This window comes from Lissotriton vulgaris, chromosome 1_1, assembly GCF_964263255.1.
Source record: "Lissotriton vulgaris chromosome 1_1, aLisVul1.2, whole genome shotgun sequence".
NCBI classification, from domain to species: domain Eukaryota; kingdom Metazoa; phylum Chordata; class Amphibia; order Caudata; family Salamandridae; genus Lissotriton; species Lissotriton vulgaris.
Genome location: NC_141685.1, coordinates 1,922,873,189 through 1,922,895,206, shown reverse-complemented (window position 1 = coordinate 1,922,895,206; position 22,018 = coordinate 1,922,873,189). Strand labels below are relative to the sequence as shown.

At 47.7% G+C, this 22,018-nt stretch overlaps 1 protein-coding gene across 2 annotated transcripts in view; it reads right to left on the bottom strand.

The window, feature by feature from the left end:
• Positions 1-22,018, bottom strand: part of NAV3 (neuron navigator 3) — a 1,035,010-nt gene that overhangs the window by 132,986 nt on the left and 880,006 nt on the right. For both annotated transcript variants that reach the window (XM_086919576.1, XM_086919578.1), the window contains one exon: positions 17,114-17,288. In XM_086919576.1, coding sequence (XP_086775702.1) covers positions 17,114-17,288 — 175 coding nt within the window. The remainder of the gene's footprint in view (positions 1-17,113; positions 17,289-22,018) is intronic.

Here is a 22,018-nt window from a genome sequence, read left to right as displayed (position 1 = left end):
CACATCATTTGGCCTATTGTCCTGCATCCCTTAGTGAAGGCTTCCAATAGAAGCTTCACTAAAGATACGTTCTGCACTGCTAGAAGAAAACGTGACCAGGAGGCTTCTAGAGGAGACAGTGCTGTAGATTCAAAACACTTTTCAGGAAGCTTTGGTGGTGACAGTTTCAAGAGCTAGCAAATAAGACAGAATCAATTACTTCTAATGAGACCTTGTATTTCAATGTGGTTCTAGTGTAGTTGTTTTAAGGCTAAAATTGTGGATGGTGCAAGATTTATCAAGGCAATGCTTCTGATTTCACAGAGAACGATGCATTACCCCCTGGTCCCTTATGTCCTCGTCCCATTCATTACTATGTGGAGATAACCATCTCGCGACAGAAAAAAAGATCAGAAGAATGCTATGACACTAACCCCGCCCCTCCCACCGGGAGTACATAAGGGGTACTTACCCAGCATTCCGCCTGTTCTTCTTTTTGTCTGTCGGTAGCTTTGTTTGTGGATGCTGGTGCTGCTCCTGCTGGGCTTGAGTGGCTTCTGTTCCTGTTTTACCCTGTCCGGCTGCCTGGCTGGGCGGTTGGGGTATCTGGTTCCTTGCCTCCCGGCCTGCTGGGCTTGCTGGGAGGCTTGGTTTCTCGGACGGTTCTTTGATTTCCCTGTGTGTGGTTTCTGGCGGCCCTTTGCGGCTGGTGAGCCGGACTCCCGATGGGATCCTTCCGGGTTGCTCTAGGCTCGTCTTCCTGGGGCTTGGCCGAGTGGATTTCGAGCCGGTTTTCTGTGTCCCCTGGCTCCTGCTGGAGCTCTGCTACCATTGGTGTCTGGTGGAGGCTTCCTGGATCCTGGATTCTGGATGGTGCTTGGGGGGGAGGCCCTGTTGCTGTTTGCGACCCCCCCTGCGGGTGAGTCCCGCATGGCGGTATTTTTTTCTTCTTTGCAGTTTGCTCTCCTGTCTGCGCTGCTGGTGTGTTTGCCTGTGCGCTGACGGTGGGGGCCTTGTTGTCTGGTGGTCCCCGCTTCCGCTGGGCGATGGGCGCTGCTTGTGGCGCGTAGTGTTGGGGAGGCATGCTGTGCTCCGTGAGCTGTGAATCCTTTGCGGCTGTTTGCCCAGGCCCCTCCGCCGGGCTAGAGTGTTCTCTCTTCATTACCTGGGCGCGCGGACCTGTGCGAGGACCGGGTACTGGCTGCGACGGGGCTGGATTCCCGGTGCTACCGCGGGTTGCACGCCCGTGCATGAGATGCCCGATATGACCACTCGGTAGGGCTGTGGGGGGAATATGTGAATGTCCCTCCCTATGGTGATAGTACTGTGCAGGCTCCGCCTGGGTGGATGCTACGATGTGGCGCTCGTGGCTTGCTTACTGTTTGGTGGCAGGTTTGTGGTGGGCTACGGTCTGCCTGTGCTGCACTCATGTAGTTGTCCTTTTGTACATGGCTCCTGCTGACTCCTTTTGGCGCTCATGGGGGTCTGGTTGCCTTAGGCCTCATGGTGCCTGCCTGTTGTGGGTTGCCCGGCGCCTGTGCTCTGCTTTGCCGTGCCTGTGACACGGCTGGGTCTTCACCCTCGTGTACTTCCGGAGTCGGTGTCTGGGTTTCCGTTCCTTTGGGTCCTGCATTCCTCTGTTGTGGGTTCTGTCAGCCTGCAGTGTTTCCTGTGGAGTGCTGTCTTGCCCCCCGGCCTCTGGCGGTATTGGTGCCTTTCTCTGGGTTGTGTGTTTCTTCTGCTTGTAGTGGTTGGGGGTGTGCTGCTGCCTGCCATGGCACACGGTTGTTCGTTCTGCCTGGAGGGTTCCTCTTTCGGCGCCACTTCCCCATGTTGACCGTGTTTGTTTGTGATTGTCGCTCGGTCTCCCAGGTGGCGTGCTTCTCTCTGTTACTTTCTGTGTCTCATTCTTGCTTCTCCTGCATTTTTTGGTAATGGGGCTGCTGCTTTTTTCCTGCATTTGGTAGGCCCATTCTGGCGGGCTGGGCATTGTTGAGTTTTTCTTCGTTCCTGTGTTTTGCCTCCGATGTGCCTCTGGCACAGGAAGTGTAGCAGTTGTAATTCTTGTGCTGGGTGTATTTGCGCGGCTTTCCTCTCCCGTTTAATTTCGGGACTGTGCTCTTTCTTCTTGGCTCTGGCGTTGCCTTCGTCGCAGCCTTGGGCTGTCTGTGGGGGTGGGGACCTTTTTTTCCTGGTGTTATCCAGGCCTCCTCTCCGGGTTTGCAGGGGCTGTGGCCTCCTGTGTTCCAGTGTGTGCTCTGCTTTTTACCCGTTGCGGATTTGCGGAGAGGTGCTGGTTTGCGGCTGCCTCCCCTCCGGTTTACTGCGGTCCTTCTCTGGTGTTTCCTTTTTGGGGGTCCTTTTTGGGGGGGTTTCTCGGTCCTGGCCTGGACTTGGCATTCCATGTGTCTCTGGGGTGGTGCTCTGAGTGCCGGTGCCTCTGTGGGTCTCTGCCGATTGCTTGTCCTGGAGGATGTGCCTGTGGCTACAGTGTCAGGTTTTTGTCTTTGTCCTCCTGCTGCTGTTCTGCCTCTGGTGGTCCCTTTCCATGCCTGCACTTCTGCGTGGTTTTTCCTGACACGCTTGTTTGTGTTGCCTTGTCTGCTAGCCCTGTCTTTTGGGCTTCGTGCTGGTGCTCCCTGGCTGTGTCCTGGGCCTGGTTGTTGCAGTCCAGGCATCCGGGGTTTTGCCTGTGGTCGTTCCTCCCTGGGGTTGGCTACTCTCCTGGGTGGGGTCGCCCGCTTGGTTTCTGAATATGGATGGTTTCCTTTTTTTCTGCTTCCCCGGGCTGCTGGTTTTTGGCGGGCGCTGTGGTACTGGTCTGGCCTACTTTGGGGGTCAGTTTCCCTTGCCGGTGTGCTTGGGATGCCCTGGTCGATCCTCGCTGCTGCGTGGTGTTCTGAGCGCCTCCTCTGCTCTGGTGCCTCTGTGGATTTTGGCTTTCCCTGGGGAGTCTTGTGCTCGGCCTGTTAGCTGTGCTTCTTTCTTCTGCCTTTCCTCCCTGCTTCTTCTGGTCTCGTCTGGTGTCAGCAGTTCTGCTGGGTGGCCGCTGTTTGTTGCCTGGATGGATTCCCCGTGTGCTGTTGGCCTCCACCGGGTCTCTTATGGCCTGCGGTGTTCTTCTCAGGTTTGGTTCGCTGAAGAGGGGGGTGGGGGGGTAGGTTGTCCCTTCCCTTTCTAGTGGCTCTTTTTGCAGCAGTTGTGCCTCAGCTTTTCCCTGTACTCGTGTTGTTCCGGGGGCTGTGTTTCGGTCTGTCTTGGTCTGCAGGCTTGCAGTTGCTTCTGCTTTGCCTTTTTTACGGTGGCTGCGTGTGGTTGCCTGTTGCCTTCGGCCTTCCTCCCTGTTGGCTCCTGTTCTTGGCTGGTGTACAGTTTATGTTTGGCACGACCTGCTCAGGGTTGCCTGGTTGCACTCTTGCTGCGGTCCTGGACTGCGTGTTGGGGCGGTGTTGGAGGTTCATGGGGGGCCTGGCATTTCTTTGCTGGTATCTTTTCTGCCTGTGGGGTGGCTGGTTCCTCTGCTGTCGGGTTCCGGTCCTTGGAGTTGTGGTGTGTTCCTGGCATTGTGGCCTCTTGGTCCTGGAAGGCTGGTTTGGGTCTGTCACCCTCTCCTGTGTTCCGTACTTGCCTCCTCTTGGGTTTCGTTTGGGCGACGCAGGGGCTGTTTGCTCTATGGCCTGTGCTCTGCTGGTACCTTCCCTTCTTTGGCCTTCCCCCAGTTTTGGGTTGGGCCTTCGGGTCCTTCTGGTCGTGCGGGTTGCTTGGTTTCGGCTTTGGCTTCCCGACTGTGTCCTCAGTTGCCATTTTTTGCCCTGGGGTTCATCCCCTGCACGTGCCCTGCCTTGGGTCATGCCAGGCTGTGGGGTTTGGTTTGCTTGTGCATTCAGCCCTGGCTTATGTTGTTTCTGTGGTCGGGATGTTTTTGTGTTTCCTCTCCCCTGCTGGGTTGGGGTTCCATGCTGTGGTGTTTGGGCCTGACCCGCTGCTTCGGGTCTTCGAAGGGTTGTTGGCCCTCGGTCTTGCTGGCCTCTGTGTTTTTGCCTCTGCCTTCTGCTTGGGGTTTTTGGGGTCATTTCTGCCCTGTCGCTGATTGGGCTTGTCCGTTGTTGGCTTCTTTGGGGTTCCTGTGCTGTGGTCTTGGGTTCTCTGGGTTGTTTGTCTGTCCAGTTCCATTTCTTCTCTGTTGTTCGGGGTGTGCCTTCTTCGTGCTGTGGCTTTCTGCTTCGGTTTCCACCAGTTTGCGGTTGGGGTGTTTGGCTGGAGCTGTGTTCTGGGGTTCCTGTGGTTCCTCCTGTTCCCTTTTCCTCTTTTTTTTCTAGGTCTCTTTGTCCTGGCGGATTGCCCTTGTGGGTTCTTGCTGCTTGGGGTTCCTCGGGGTGCTGGTTCCCTTGCTGCCTTGTTCCTGGTCTCTCGGGCCTGGTGGGTTGGCTTCTGGGGTCTGTTCTTCCTTCCCCGGTGCCTTGGTTTTCCCTTTTTCCCTGTCCGTGGGCTCTGTCTCGCCTTCTGGGCTGGGTGCTGGTGGACTGTCAGCTAATGCTGCCCTTTCCTCCTGGGGTCTGTTCCTCTTTTGTGTGGTTCGGGTGGTTTGTCCTCTGGTCTTTCTGGGGTTGGGTCGTTTGCTTCCCTTCTCTTCTGGTTTGGTCCTGCCCTTGGTGGGCTACTCAACCTTTTTTTCCAGGGGTGTTTTTGGTTGTTTTTGGATGAGACTTAGCATTTCTCTGGCTCCCTTGTCCCCTGGGTGTTTCTTTTCTTTCCAGGGCCTGGGTTCCACTGGCATGGGTCTTCTGTGCCTGGGTTTGGCTCACTTGCCCGGCTTGCTGGGCTGGTGGCTCTTGTTTTTTTTTGGGTAGCCTCCTCGCTGTTTTCTTCTTGCCTTGGATGGCTTGTGTGTCCCTGCTCTCCGCTTCTCTTGTTGGCCTCTGTGGTTGTCGGACTGGTCGTCTGGATGTTCTCCCTTTGTTTTGTTGGGTGTGTCCAGGACTGGTGGGGCTCCCTCTTGTCGGGGGCTCTGCCTGGGGTTTTGCCGGTTCTGCCCTTAGCTTCCTGCAGTTGTTGCCTTGGTGTGGTTTCCTGAGTTGGCTTCTGTTTTGTTTGGGAAGGCCGGCTTTTCTGCGTTGGTATTCTCCACATAGTAATGAATGGGAAGAGGACATAAGGGACCAGGGGGTAATGCTCTATTACTTACCGGTAATCTTCATCACTCCGGGTCCCGTTGTCCTAGTCCCATTCATACTCCCGGCCCTCCCTCCCGGCCGGCCGGCCGGCCTTCCTGTTGTAGGCTTGGTTGTTCAGGTGGAATGCTGGGTAGGTACCCCTTATGTACTCCCGGTGGGAGCGACGGGGTTAGTGTCCCAGCATTCTTCTGCTCTTTTTTCTGTCGGTAGATGGTTATCCCTACATAGTAATGAATGAGACGAGGACAACGGGGCCCGGAGAAAAGAAGATTACCGGTAATAGAGCATTTGCTCACCTACATGCAAATGGAGTTCTTCATTGAAAAAAACTAGATATTTAAGTAGGCTGCAGATGAGAATATGGGATGGTTAGAGTAAACGTAGGAAACTAGCTCTTTTACATTGGGAGAGAACTTTTAACAATATGCACATGCAACAGTAAACAATCGTTTTAAATACTTTTGAAAAAATTATGATAACTGGAGCTGTTTAACAAATAAATAAAAGCGAGCACACTTAATAATCGGTTTCAATTTTGTGAGAAATCTTTCGGTCTAGTACTTCATTAACTTGGGTGGCACTGTAAGCAATTTTTTTTATTAATTGCAGCAACAAAAAGTTCCTTTTTTGGGTTAAAGGCTAAAAACATACAAAAAAAATGGACAAACACTATTCACAACGCTGAATTCAGTAACACATTCCCTACTTTTCTGAAAATTCTGCTATCCTGTAATTCATATTAAAAAATATTACTACTGGTAGCATAGCAATACCACGGGTGGTAATCATATGGGTAGGAATTACCTCCAGTGATAACCATACCATACTGAGGTTCCGTGACAATTGTAAGTGGTGTTTTCGGCTCGCACGAATATGGTCGAGTCTGGTATCTATGAACCGCAAATGACGAGTTTAGTAAGTGTGCGCAGTTTCGCTGTGCTAACTTAAACCGTTCGTTTGTTACGTGGGTTTTTCATCTGTACCCACGGGTTCCATCTTAGATACGGCATCCATTTTGTCTCTTGCCCTCAAGTAGTCAGCGAACGGACGCTGTCCGCTTCGCGACCCTGGGACTCCCAAGATATTTGCGGAAGACACATGTCCTTTGAAAGTGTCTTTATGACGAGGGGGTTGCTACTGTAAGGCAGATGGCGCCGCTCGAGGCTCATCTTGCCGCACGGACTTATTGTCTCAGCCGTGCATCTCATTAGGCACGTCCCTTTGATGCCTGTATCTCGTGCTTCTCGTTACCTCCCCTTTTACACCCTTTCCGATCTCCCCACTGTCTCCGTCTTCCTCTGCACCTGTCTTCGTCCCTATTTCGATCTACTTTACTGCTGATTGGAATTTGCTAATGGTGGGAAGATGGGTTTTTACAGTTGGGAACCACCAAATGTTTCCGCATTTATGTTCCGGACCTTATGTGTTTCAAAGTGACCAAAGCGACCCCTCTGAGAGCTAAATGTGGGAACCGGGTTGTAAACTATTGTGTCTCATGTTATCTTATGGGTAAAAACTGTATAAAAGGAGCGATCCACAAAACCAATTTGAAGCAGTCTCCCCGAACTACACTCGATGTACTTCCTGTGACTTCTGTGTTCCCTGCAGTAAATAAACCTTGACTCTTTGACGCCCAAGGAAGTGTCCCGTGTCTCTGTAACTTGTACGCCGGAGCAGGTTACCCACGAAGGTTTCAGGTGTTGTGCCCTGGCACCGCTGGGTCCAAAAGAGCCTACTCCTTCAGTTGGCGCCCAACGTGGGGCTGCATCAGTGGTACCGGTCCAAGCCCGACGATCGTGAGGAACTTCGTGTGAAATCTCCGAGGGAAGGTGCACCCCGCTTCATCGATCCTGTTGTCGAAATAAGTGGCCCGAAGACTTTTCCCGCGAAGATTCCCGCCTCCTAACGGCTGCGACGGACTGCTGCCCTGACTGTAGACCTGTTTTGGCGCCTGGCGTAGACCTTGGTATAGCGAGACGATTGACGGGCCTTCCTGAGGACGCCATTGATCTTTGAGTTAAGTATTTGTGGGTCGCTCCCAGAATCCTTGGTTGTAAACACTTTAGCGAGTGTTTTTGTTGTAGACACTTTAGCGAGTGTCTTTGTTGTAAACACTAGTGTTTTTGTTGTACACGCTGTGTGAGTGTTTTTGTCGGTGACACTTTGCTAGCGTACTTTGTTGTTGTATTTGTTTGACGACTGCAGCCGCCAAAGACCGAGGGTTTTGTTCTTGCTGGGACTTGGTAAATCCCGTAACCCTTGAAGTTTGTGAAACTCGGCTAGCGTGCAAGATGCCTGGTCGCAGTACTTTGTTCAGTTGCTTTAGACCTTGTGGTGCGGATTCCCTGCTGGAGGACTAGTGTCCGATACCTCCGGTTGGAACTCCTACTTATGACCTATATAGCAAACATGGGCTAGGCCCGATTGCTTTTAACGATTATTGGATAAAATATACAAAGAAAGACGGCGATCTTCGTTGGCCACCTCACGGTAGCTTCGAAGCGTCGATCTTAGATAATTTGGAAATAAAGTTGTTCGAACGCAAATCTAGGCCGGCCATGTTTGATGCCTTTCGGTTGTGGCGCAAAGAAGCCCGACAGAAAGAAATCAGACAGAATAAACGTAGTGAGCGAGATAATGTTGCTACCATAGTGAAGAAAGCTGAGCAGTTCCAGCGTGATAAGGAGGATAAGGATAAGGAAGTGTTTGAGAGGCTACAGCGTATGTCCATAGATAAATGCTATCCTGCTTTGCCTACGGAGTCGGATAAGAAGGAAGAGGCAGTTGAGGATCCTTTAATGTCCTATCTTATGAAGTCGCCACCTCCGTACGTACAGGGTATCGCAGCTCCTGTGGTCCCTGCCGTACCTGTTCTTCCACCTGTTATTCCTCCACCAGTTCCTCAACCTGCTCCCGCTCTTCCGACTGTTCCTGCTCCTTTGCCTGTTTCTATTCCTACTGCTCCTCCGCTTCCACATACTCCTGCTCACACTACTGCTCCTGTGTTGTTAACACCTGTTGTTGCTAATGTCTCTACTCCTTCTCTTGTTAGTCCTGTGTCTTATTCTTGTCCCTCTGCTCGTAATCGTAATTCTCCTAGTGTGCCAAACTTCTTTCAGTCGCTTGGACCTGTTTTTGGGTCTGCTGGTTCTGATGGTCCTCAGAGACGTAGCCAGCTTCCTGCTAATAGAGAACGTGTTACGCTATGCAATATGGCGATGGGTTGGATACTAAACCCTGTTAGAAATCCACCTCGTGTTGTCCTCGAAACGTTTGATCAATTCAACATACCTACTCAGAGATATGTGTTTGATGAAATGTGCAAGTTCTTACATGATCAGATAGTGGCCTTTGCGCCTGACGAGGTGCTGTACGCCCTGTCTGAACTTCGGCTTCAGTTCGCAACTGGACTGATAGTCGACACTAATGTCCGACGCGCTGTTGAACGGTTACTATCTTTTCGTCCCGCTCCTATTCCTCATGCATTGTTCGTTGAGGACATTGAGAAAGGAGATGAGTCTGGCCAATATCCTATGCGTGAAGTTCCGCCGGTTTGGGTACCCGCTGATAATACTAATGCTAATGCTCCAGTTGCGGCACATTTCCAGAGAGTGTGGATACACCTCCCATGGAAACGATCGGAAGTGCTTCAGGTGAAACAAACTTTGCCCGATCCTCGCAAAAATCCTGCAGGGTATTATAAGGAATTATCGCAGCTCGTAGACGCTACGATAATGAATCTTGCCGATATCGACATGTTGTTTGGCAATGTCGTACCGCAACCGGTATGGGCCAAGATTCGTCACCAAGATCACACAAATGAATTAGGTGGTGATTGGGCTGCTATTACAGCGGCAGACGCTGGACAAGTGGCTGCTACTAAACCCGATCAGTTGATTGAACTTCTTCCCCAGCGAATCATTACATTAATGAAAACGCTTATGCCAGCTATGAGGGTGAATTGGGACAAGTTGTCAGCCTGTAAGCAGAAGAAAGATGAGAGTGTTTCAGACTTCTTTACGAGGTTTGAGGAAACATTCGTTGATCATAGTGGACAGGATATGGGTACTGAGGGTGGACAACGGCTGTTTGTGGATAAGTTTGTATCAAACTTATTGCCCGACTTGTGCAATAAATTGAAGAATTCAGAAAGTGCGTGGGCCGTTTCTACCTCAGCTCAGATATTGGCTACGGCACAGTATTACGAAAATAGAGAAAAAGAGGAAACTGACCGTGCTGATAAAAAAACGAAAGAGCTGAAAACTAAAGTGTTGTTGCAACAAGCATATCCGCCGCGTTCTAATCAGAATGCGTCTCAACAGAATAGATCACAGTCGCAATCGAATAGATCGCAGTCGCGTAATGATTCCTCTTTCCAAAGATCTTCGTTAGGGTACAATCAATGTGCTTATTGTAGACAGGAGGGACACATTAAATTTGATTGTCCTGCTTTAAATGACCGTAATAGTGGTAATTCATCCAGAGGAGGCCGTGGTGGTTCACAGAATGCATCACGTGGTAGAGGTCGTGGTGCTCAGAACGACCGTTCTGACAATTCATCTAATTCTAATAACTGTTTCGATCAACGTGGATCATCACAAGGACGATCTGCGCAGTACAATGTAGACGATTATTACGTCGATCAGGGAACTGACGATAGTAATTACTAGGACAGCCATAGACAAGGAGAGGGAGTGGTATCAGTTCCGGTTGATCAGAGAGGGCCTTACGTCGCAGTTGCTACATCGGGCGTCGTTGAGCCTTTTCTGTTGGACACTGGTGCAGCGAAAAGTTCTATCATGCATTCGAAACTCCCTGGCGCACCTTTGTCTGGCTTAACAAATGTATCCGTTGGATTCTCTGGCGCCCCCGTTAGCAATCCAGTTTCATGCCCTTTGCCCCTTAAAATTGGGCCTCGTGAGCTCGACGCTCCGTTGATTTTAACCACTGGTTGTGGTGAAAATCTTTTGGGTCTGGATTTGCTTAAACGTTTGTATGCAACTTTGTATTGTTCTCCTGCGGGTGTAAAGCTTACGTTCGGAGAGAGCGTAGTCTCTCCCATGTATTTGTCTCTCGATAAGCTTCCACCGGAATTGGATTCTCTTCCTGCGTCTTTGTGGGCGACGGGTCCAAATGATGTGGGCCTACTTGATATCTCCCCTTATGTTGTTCAGTTGAAATCGAATGTGCGATTGCCACGTATTCCCCAATACCGTATCTCCCTTGATGGTGAACGAGCTTTGTTAGCGATCATCTATGATTTGATCGAGAAAGATGTTATTGAGGAGACGCGGGGAAACGTGTGCAACAGCCCTGTACTGCCCATTCTTAAACGTACTGATCCTACCAAACCGCCTGTTTATCGTTTTGTTATCGATTTACGGGAGGTAAATAAAATTGTGGTTCCTCAATTCCCTGTTGTGCCTGACATCACGGCGCTACTGACTCTGATTCCAGCTACTGCTTCGTGGTTTTCGGTGATTGATTTGAAAAATGCGTTTTTCAGCATCCCGATTGCCGAAGAGAGCAGGGACCTTTTCGGTTTCTCTCTTGGTGGACGTAGCTTCCGGTTCAAACGCGCTCCTCAGGGCTACTGTGAAAGTCCATCGATTTACAGTCAAGCTTTGAAGGGTCAACTGGATGCGTTTAGGTTGCCGGTTGGTGCGGCTTTAATCCAATACGTCGACGACTTATTGGTGGCTGCTGATACTCAGGACATTTGCAAAATTGCTACGGTATCGTTGCTGCAACATCTCTGTGAGTTAAATCACAAGGTGTCACCTTCTAAACTCCAATATTGTTGTCAAGAAGTAACCTACCTAGGTCACTTATTGTCAAAGGAGGGAAGGAGATTGACCCCAGAGAGAATTGCAGCGATTGCGCGAATGGCTGTGCCACAAACCCAGAGAGATGTGCGTGCCTTTCTAGGTATCACGTCGTACTGCAGGCAGTGGATTCCTAATTTTGAGGTGATCCAATTGGACTTCATCCATATGGAGCGATGCAATAACCTGAAATATGTTTTGGTTGTGGTTTGCGCATTCTCCCGATGGATCGAGGCCTATCCCCTCAAAGATAATACTGCTTTGTCTACTGCGAAAATCCTACTGAAGGAATACTTTCCTCGGTATGGGATGCCTAGAGTCGTGTGGTCAGATAACGGAAGTGAGTTTGTTGGAAGTGTGATGAAGAGTGTGTGTAAGGGCCTTGGAATTAATCAAAAATTCCATAGCGCCAATCATCCCCAGTCAGCTGGATTGGTTGAAGGGTACAATGGCACCCTTAAATTAAAACTAGCGAAGATTCAGGCTACGACTGGACTTTCGTGGCCTGACGCTTTGCCTCTAGCATTACTGTCAACTAGGGCGACTGTACACTCCCGAATAGGGCTTAGTCCCTATGAAATAGTGTTCGGCCGTCCTGCTAATGTGTGGGGGGTTCCTAGGCCAGGAATATTCGTTGATCTTGAGTATCCGATGTTGATTGATTACTTACATGACTTGACTGCTAAACTGAGGTTAATTCATCAACAGGTTTACGACGCTTTGCCGACGCAGACGGAGGGTCCAGGCCACCAGCTCCAGCCCGGTGATTGGGTAGTTACCCGTAACTTCTCACGCAAGAAGAATCTGGACCCCCGCTTTGTTGGACCTTACCAGGTGCTCCTGGCCACGAGGACTGCCGTTCGTCTTGAGGGGCGGAAGAATTGGGTACATGCTACCCATTGTAAGCGAGTCCCTATTCCTTTGCCGGCAGACCCGTGGGTGAGGAAAGGCATTGCGTCAACAGAAGCAGAGACATTGCCGGCGTTTGTACCTTTTAGCGACGCACAGCTTGTTGGTGAACACTCAGCGCAGCAGAAAGCCGCTGTTGAACATTTGTCAGCAAAAGACTCAAGATCAAATCAACCAATTGATCAACAGGACGCTGTCTCTTCAACGGATCCTTTGTTCGACGAGCAGACACGTCCCGGGAAACATCGATATTCTTTGCGTTCTCATACTAAGGACAAATAAAATTTTCTTGCTTTGCTGAAACTGATAACTGCAATATCCTCGTTTCCCCTGATCAACTTTGAACAATTCGTATCATTGAAAATTGTTTTGTACATATATTAAGATTTTTCCCTGTATCTTTTTTCTTCCACAGCTGAAATATTGTGCTAAATAAAATACATATTGTGTATTGAGGGCCGTAGGGCCGCGCGCGTACTTCCTTCTGGACAGTAGGTCTTGACGCTAGGTTAAAGGCCGTCGGTTCCTAGGAACTCCTGGGAATTGACTATTGCTGCACAGAACGAAGTGCGTCAAGAAACGTTGCGGACGGTCGTAGGGAAATGGCACTTTCGAAGCTGAACGATTTGGAAGGAGCTCAGGCGTACAGAGTCAAACTGCAGAAACTCAGTCGTACTAAATGTGTTGTATTCCAATTGTTTGTATTGTTTTTAACTGCTTCTGCATTCTTGGTGGGTGGGGTGTATTACACTATGTCTTACTTTTTACTTCCTACCCCTACTCCTACTCCTTACCCTAATCTTACTTCTACTGCTTCTCCTCATTCCTTTCATATGTTACCGGAACACGAACAGGCTAGACGTGTAGAATTCCGCAACAATTCCTTTATCCAGCTCCTCCATCAGCATCAGTTAGTGGTTAACACTACTAATTGTTGGGTGTGTGGGTTGATGCCACATACTACGGGTAAGGGAATTCCATATCTGGTGTTACCGTATAGTTCCCAAGGGTCAGCTCGAGCATTCCAAACAATGCTTCGAAGCGCACTGGGTTTCCACCCCACTCCAGAACAACGTTCCCCTATCCCTGGTCCTACCTCGTATCAGTGGGTGCTATCGATGGCAATAGCGGATATGGAAGATGAGATCCATGATGCTTTTCTCATCCCTAAAGAAGAGGTACAAGCCTATAGGGTCCTAAGTAGAGGGGAATATAGTATGTTCACTAATGAAAAGCAGCTTAAAAGCTCGTCTCCAATATGGGTCGTGCCCCACACTGGTAATCTTTGTCTTGTGGGTCGTGGTTCGCAAGCCTCACTTGGAGTAAGTGCTTGCACTGAAAGTTACCTTCTGCCAATGTCCCCGACCCCTGTGTTTCTGGCTGCCAAGGGTACATACTTTATCTGCCATGATCGTGCATACACATGGTTGCCCACAGACTTCATGGGCTCATGTTTCGTTGCAAATCTGTTGCCTCCGACGTTTACTGTAGATGCCGATTATCATAAGACTAGAGTTGTACGAGGCGTAATTAGCGAAGAGGATACTGCCGGTCAAGAGGCAGGAGACTTTTTCAAGGGTTTCCTCCCGTTTTGGGGACCTATGGTTAATAGTAGGAACCTGAGACATTTGACTCGAGTGGTAGAATCGACAGCTAATATTACTGCCAGTGCCCTTGGTAATATCACCTCAGAACTTCAGGCGGAGAGACTTATGACGTTGCAAAACTGTATGGTTTTAGATGTCGTCTTGGCAGATCGCGGTGGGGTATGTAAAGTGATCCATTCGAGCTGTTGCATTTTCATACCTGATAATGCTCCTACTGTCTATCAAGCCATCTCGAAGTTGCATAAGATCTCCGAATCCATACACGTGGATGTAGGGGATTGGACGTTACTTGGATGGTTTTGGGGCCTGGTATCGACTTGGGGTTGGAAGATTCTGATGATCATCGGGGTTGTGGTAGTGTTCCTGTTCACGTGTTGCCTTTGTGTGCAGTGTGGTCCTGCCTTATGTGGCCTCTGTGCTACAACGTGTATGAGACAACCATCTGTTACCAAGGGGACTCGGTTGGACAGAGCTATGCTACAACGACATCTTGATGGTCTGATGAATATCGAATATGATTCCGACTAGTGCTTGCCTACATGAGGGCAAAAGGAGCGTCTGAGGTTCCGTGACAATTGTAAGTGGTGTTTTCGGCTCGCACGAATATGGTCGAGTCTGGTATCTATGAACCGCAAATGACGAGTTTAGTAAGTGTGCGCAGTTTCGCTGTGCTAACTTAAACCGTTCGTTTGTTACGTGGGTTTTTCATCTGTACCCACGGGTTCCATCTTAGATACGGCATCCATTTTGTCTCTTGCCCTCAAGTAGTCAGCGAACGGACGCTGTCCGCTTCGCGACCCTGGGACTCCCAAGATATTTGCGGAAGACACATGTCCTTTGAAAGTGTCTTTATGACGAGGGGGTTGCTACTGTAAGGCAGATGGCGCCGCTCGAGGCTCATCTTGCCGCACGGACTTATTGTCTCAGCCGTGCATCTCATTAGGCACGTCCCTTTGATGCCTGTATCTCGTGCTTCTCGTTACCTCCCCTTTTACACCCTTTCCGATCTCCCCACTGTCTCCGTCTTCCTCTGCACCTGTCTTCGTCCCTATTTCGATCTACTTTACTGCTGATTGGAATTTGCTAATGGTGGGAAGATGGGTTTTTACAGTTGGGAACCACCAAATGTTTCCGCATTTATGTTCCGGACCTTATGTGTTTCAAAGTGACCAAAGCGACCCCTCTGAGAGCTAAATGTGGGAACCGGGTTGTAAACTATTGTGTCTCATGTTATCTTATGGGTAAAAACTGTATAAAAGGAGCGATCCACAAAACCAATTTGAAGCAGTCTCCCCGAACTACACTCGATGTACTTCCTGTGACTTCTGTGTTCCCTGCAGTAAATAAACCTTGACTCTTTGACGCCCAAGGAAGTGTCCCGTGTCTCTGTAACTTGTACGCCGGAGCAGGTTACCCACGAAGGTTTCAGGTGTTGTGCCCTGGCACCGCTGGGTCCAAAAGAGCCCAGTCCTTCAATACTTTTAGAGCATTATAATTTCCTGATATTGGCATCACTATAAAAACTAAATACACTATTGTCCATGATGGAAAATTGATTTCTTATTGGTGTGTAATATTGCTCGCCAGATGGGATTGCATAGACAGGTGTATATTACCAGCAGCACAACCTCCCTTACAATCAATGAGCATTTTGAGACTGCATGTAGCCTTATAGCGGGAGATATTTACAGCTTGAAATATATTTCAGACCAGCCAGAGGCTGATCTTTTTTTACGCTAAATACTTCCAGTTTTAACTAGTCTATTTTTCCATCACAATAGGCCGCAACTGGCACGATTTCCTGCCAGGATACATTTTCATTTTCTGTAGTGGGTAGTGTTCTACCAGTGGTGGTCAACACCAAATACTCCCAGCAGTATCCGCGATCTCTTTACCAGGAGGCCCCACATTTTCGTGTTATTTTTGATGTATGTGTTGCATCCACAGCTGAGACATGCTTCGCTGTCATTTACCATTGCGAAATCATTCACAGCTACCATGTAAAATACTGATAATTATGCTGTGCGTTAGAAGAAACTATATATTATTCTCATATGGGTGAAAGAGAGATTTAACTGAGCAAGAACATGTAAAAATGAAAAATAGGAGACTAGAATTTGTTTGCCGAAGGAAATAATGTCTCTAAGATACGATATTTATTCTATTAACCAGTGAAAAGACCTGCAAAAATATAATTTCATTTAAGTAATAATTCCGTAAATCAGCAGGTGTCCTTTTCTAGGTTTATATTTGAAAAATAAAAAAAATTCTAACACTATGAAAAGAAAGAATCTTCTTTAAAGTACCGGTTTTAACAATAAGCGAGTCAGCAAAATGTGGCTGCAGTTGCCTGTCCCAAAGGGCAGGAATAAAGGAACAGCAAAGGCCTCTGTGGTAGTAGGGTGAAAGAAGGGAGGTGGTTTCCATAGCGGGATAAAGGAGAGATCACACTACACCTAGAAAAGAGATGGAAGACCAAGGAATGTGAGGACTCATTGTATGGGACTGAGGCTTGACTTGAAACAAAGAATGTTCTCAGGGAATGAGAGAGTAGGTCACTATAGAATTGGCGCGACAATACTAGGAGTCAAGGGCCAGATGTAGGTCACCAAATACCGGTCGGTAACGGCCGATTTCGGCCGTTACCGACCGGTATTTGGTGATTGAGATGTAGGGAGCCTAAATTTTACAGAATCGGTAAATTTACTGTTTCGGTAAATTTCCGATTCTGTAAAATACTGATTCGGTAAATTTACCGAATCAGTAAATCTATAAGTAGGTGGCACTGCAAACAGTGCCACAGGACCCTAAGAATTCGTTATTTACAATGTAATACTATTGCATGGTAAATAACGAATTCCTGTGTACATGCACCTGTGCCATGTGGCACACACACAAGCCTGAATCAGGGGTGCAACAGGGTGTCAAAGTGACACCCTGTTCCCCTTGTCAATTCGGTAATTTTACCGAATCAGTATTTACCGATTCGGTAATTGCCATTGGTTCCTATGGGCCTCAAATTACAGAATTTTCCCAATTCGGTAACTGATTCGGTAAATATACCTACATAGTATTTACCGATTTTTTAAAACCGAATTGGTAAAATTCGGTATTTACAAATCGGTAAATGCCATTTACCTACATCTGGCCCTAAGTCCTGTTAGAGAGGGATGCTGCTTTCGAGAGACAGATCATGAATGCACTTGGATGGAACGTTCTTAACAAGGGGGTGCCCCACAACTGGATCTACCTAAGTCTGCTGAAAAGCACCCGAGTATTTTTGACATCTTATCAGATAATGTAACTTATGAGTCACTTTCGGCCAAACAAATATATAATACTGAGAATAAATAATTATTGTTATATATTCGTTTCTAGGTTAACACTGCCACGTTTAAGCCCTGCAAATATAACCATAACCAATATTATCCAATGTAATGATACAAAAATGATCAGCCTGGGATGGGTGGAAGGCTAGGTCAGCCTTACATGGATTTAAACTGATTACCTTCAGTTCACTTCAGTTTCTCGAGCGTTTAACCCAATGGCCCTTCTTTGCAGCATTTTTCATTATTGATTGCACGTTTTTAAAGATTGTAAAGAATTGTAGCATACACACCTGAAGTAACAGAATCTGTCATATTCAAATTGTTTAAAGAAAGCCCTAGAGACTGACGAGATGAGGACGAGGAGGTACTGTTTGATGACTCAGATGAGGGGCGTGCTGTGTTTGATGAATTTCCAGTTTCTGCCTTTAATCGGTCATTTTCTGCTTTCAGTAGCTCAATTTCATTCTGTGAAAAAGTGAAGGAAAGAAGTCATTAATTCATGTAGACTTCCTCACCTTGGTATTGGTGACATCTGCCACGGATTTGTTTTTCAATACATTTTTTTTAATATAATAAAAAGCAACAAGCAGGTTTTTCCCAAGGAACAAAGATTAGGCAGGTAAAATTGAAAAACGTGAAAGCGGGTGTGCATAGGCTAGGTACATGTTCATTTCATAATAGTCAGATGCGCAGTCCACTGCCTCTAGAGCTGGTTTACGGACTCTCAACACCCCATGTTAAGTCTTACTTTGAGGAGTGCTCTTTTCCTCATGAATGGTCACATCACTCAATCACTCAACACGAAACGTTTAGTCTTACTTTGAGGAGTGCTCTTTTCCTCATGAATGGTCACATCACTGAAACACTCCACACCCGTTAGTCTTACTTTGAGGAGTGCTCTTTTCCTCATGAATGGTCACATCACTCAACACCCCACGTTTAGTCTTACTATGAAGAGTGCTCTTTTCCTCATGAATGGTCACATTACTCAATCACTCAACACCCCACGTTTAGTCTTACTTTGAGGAGTGCTCTTTTCCTCATGAATGGTCACATCACTCAACACCCCACGTTTAGTCTTACTATGAGGAGTGCTCTTTTCCTCATGAATGGTCACATTACTCAATCACTCAACACCCCACGTTTAGTCTTACTTTGAGGAGTGCTCTTTTCCTCATGAATGGTCACATCACTCAACACCCCACGTTTAGTCTTACTATGAGGAGTGCTCTTTTCCTCATGAATGGTCACATTACTCAATCACTCAACACCCCACGTTTAGTCATACTTTGTGGAGTGCTCTATTCCTCATGTGTGGTCACATCACTGAATAAATCATCATTTCCCAGAAAGCTCATTCTACAAGTAAGGGCCGTCGAGACACTGTTTGACTTTATGAATGGAGGTAATCCATAGATCACAGTGAGGAACTTAGACGCAGCCGTGGATACTTTAAGCATTCAGCTTAGTTGTCAGTTGCCCGGGCAAAGGCAGGAAGGCCAAGAAGGTGCCGGAGGGTGTTTACTTATTGCATCATGTGCATATAATTGCCTCTTAAAGTGTGCACGTGGCAGGTGATCGTAAATAATCTGACATCAATAGTCTTGTGCCTATGCAAACTAGCCCTACATTCCACAGGGGAAAGCTCCAATCATGCTTGGGCTCTAAAATCGATAATTTGGAAAATATTTTAATGACATCCACACACTATTTCACACGAGGGAGCACAGCAAGAAATCCATTCCCAATTAAAAAGGGGTTAGAGGCTGGTGGTTGATCTCCCTAAAACTTTATAAAAAATATAACCAAACAATGTATTTTATTGCACAATATTCCGTGTATATACTGGATACAAAATCATACTTTTTGCACAGTTCGGAAATCTCACTAATGAAATGTTTCAGAGTTCTAATGTTTGGCAGGGTATACAGCAGCATTACGTTCATGCAGTAACACATCAGTGTCTTTAATGTAACTTTGTACTTCTCTCTCTGGGCTGCCTTTAGGGTTGTGTGGATTGTGAAAGCCTTAGACCAGGCTGCCAACCTAGTTGCCTCCCACTGATGTGAACGCACTTAAATATGCGTCCACTGCAGACAAAAAACATGCTCTCTTCATCCAGTTCTGCATCACCTAATCACCAACAACAAGTATGCTTAGGTTTTGTGACATGATTCACCGGATACCTTTAATAATGTTTGATTTTCCTTATGGATACTCTCTGCCATGAAATATATTCGAAGCATATGGTTAGCCTTTAACGATCTGCTTCTGTTCGTACAACATTCAGTTACTCTTTCACTAAAAATACCAGATCCTACTCCAATTGGACCAGGGCCAATAGGTTTTCAGGCCATTAATTGGAGAGCAAGGGAGAACTTTCTCAAGGGGTAGTGGCAACAGAGCGAAGAATTGAAAGTGGTGGCAGTAGGGATTTTTGAAACATCACAGTCGGGCCCTCAACCCTTGGTGACATGCGTCAGTGAGGACCAGCTGGGTTAAACTTGAGAGAGATAACCAACTCAGATGAATTTGGAAGAGTTCTCTTTCTCTCAATAGATGAGAGGATTGAAATAGATTCTTCTGTTTGTCCACTCAGATGGACACAGTACACGTAGCTGGTCAATGCATTCATCTCAGCCAGGCTAAGCTACAGAAATACGCGTTGTCTTGGGTGGCCTGCCAAAAAGCCAGTTAAGCACGCAGTGGTTCAGAAGGCAGCTCTCCACCGGGTTTATGGTCTCGGAAAATACGGACATGTGACCCCAGCCCTAGCTCCAACAGCAGGAGTTCTCCTCTGCCAGACAAAAAAAACCCTTTCTTTCCACAGTCATTTCTTACTGCGTGGTATCCACTCCCCTTTGTGCAATATGTCATCATATATGAAAATTTTCCTTTTGTTGATTAATTATCCTTATGCGCCGTAGATTAAAGATGCACAACATGCACAATCCAAAAGGGTGAAAGTGATTGTGCTGGAGTGTGTTACATCCTTGCTTATGTAGAATACTTAGAAAATGTATCTTCAATGGTGCTAACAGCAGGCATGTGAAGATAAAGACGTTCTTGTCTGAGTGCTGGCAACGTCATGGGACTGTGCTGAGGCGACGGTGCATATTGTTTTCGTTGGTGTTTTTTTGATGAGTGGTGTTCTAACAAAATCTGGAAAAAAACATCTTTCAACCGTTTTGTTTTATTTGACGCTTTTTAATACCCAGCGCAGATCTGGTCTGTGATCCTCCGGTAACAAAACACACGAATGAACCGCTGTGTACCAGCCAGTAAAACACTTTGATTAAAACTTGGCGTGACAGATGCAGCGGCCTGTCTACAATGTTTTTCTTGTATAAATCCTCTGTGGTGTCAGTGATTATGGAATTTACAATAATTGAAAACCTGAGCTAAGCGCGGCCTCGCATGGACTAGATTTACTGCTTAGCCGCTCCGCAGAGCACCGCACAAAGGCTCTGCTCGACTTGTAGATGGCTGCACTGCGCACAGATGCAAATGGCGGACGCCAAGTAAGAGATTAATTAACGCTAGGCGATCAGCCGCTTAGCTCTCTGCTTCTAAAGTGAAAGGTGGCAGGCAGAAAGAAAGGGCGTTAACTCAGTCTGGCTACTACCAGACCGGCTAGTGGCTGTAAAGGCATTTGGTCAGGTCTGCTGCTGGTTTAAGCCAGAGCCCGGTGACTTAAGGTCACTAAACTCCATGGGGCTTATCAACAAGGCCCTTGCGCCACTTTTGTGTCATTTTTAACATGGGAAAAGTGGCGCAAGGGAGTCGTAAATCTGCCCCTATGTGTTCCCACACCGTCTTGCATCCATAATGGTAAATATGCTTCTAGAGCTCGCCGTGCATGGACACTCTGTGCTGCAGCATCTCCTTCCCAGCGGCCTTGTATACAACAGATGATGCCTGACAGACAGCTCAGTGTGCAGAGAGTGTGATGCCCCCCCAACCCCCCCGCGGCTCGGAGCTGGGCTGCAACAAATCGCTGGCAGCAGTGATGTCCTCTGTGGGAGGCTCTATTTTAATGGATTATTCACCATGTAAATGTTCCCATATTCTCATTATACCTTATATGTGTGCAGTTCTTTGCATGGTGATCTACTCATTTCAAGCACTCGGGCAGAAATTATTTACATTCTTTGGAATGCTCAACTTTGTACCTCAGTTCATGAGCTTATGAATTATAAGCAACTGGGAGAGAAATAGTTCAAAGTAAGTTATAAATCGTATGTGGCTAGAGCCAAACCAAACATATTCCCAGTTAAGTACACAACACAAAAAATATAATCAACTTTCTTGGGCAGTGCACCTTGTGAGTTTTTCTTCAAAGTGTATTGATTGCCTCAACGAAGTGGTTCCTAACCATGTAGACTAATTCCTTCAGAATTACAAAGAGCCTTTGCCAAGGACAAATAATGGTTGCACACATAGGGGGTCATTAGGATCGCGGACGGACTTGAGTCCGTCCGCGACCCCAGAGCATGAGGGAACGTCCACATGGGCTGCGGCGTTCCCTCCGTGCAGATTAGGATGTGACCGCCAGGGTGGCGGTCACATCCTCTATTTTTAACATTGCTGCGGGTGGAGCTTCAAGCTGCACCCGCAGCAATGTTAAAAATGCATGCACAGCATTTGCGTGCACAAAGCGGCAGGCACCGTGCGGTGCCTGCTGCATTGTGCACGCAAATGCAGTGGGGTACCATAGGTACCCCCCATGTGCACCCCCCACTACACCTAGGGGGCCTGCAATGGGCCCCTGCAGTGCAGTTACACATGCTTTTCCACGGCGGAAAAGCCGCCGCGGAAAAGCATGTTTCCGAGCACATCCTAATCTGGCTGACGGTGTCTAAGAGACACCTTCACCATTTTAGTGCTTTTCCGCCGCGGTTGTAAGCCATCCACAGGCAGAAAAGCTGCGGACCTAAACCATGACCCACCAGCCATCCTAATGTGGCGGTGGGTCCTGGTGGGTCCGCAGAGGATTTTCCGCATCCTCCGGGCCGGCGGTGGCTTCCGCCGGCCTGGAGGATGCGGAAAATCCTCCATCCTAATGACCCCCATAATTCGAAGTCTTCCACTGCGTATTTATTCTCTCTTTCCACTTTATTTAGTTTCATATTCTTTCAGGACTTTGTTTATTAGGATTCACAGATGGTGGTAGCAAAGCTACAGAAACAGTCCTT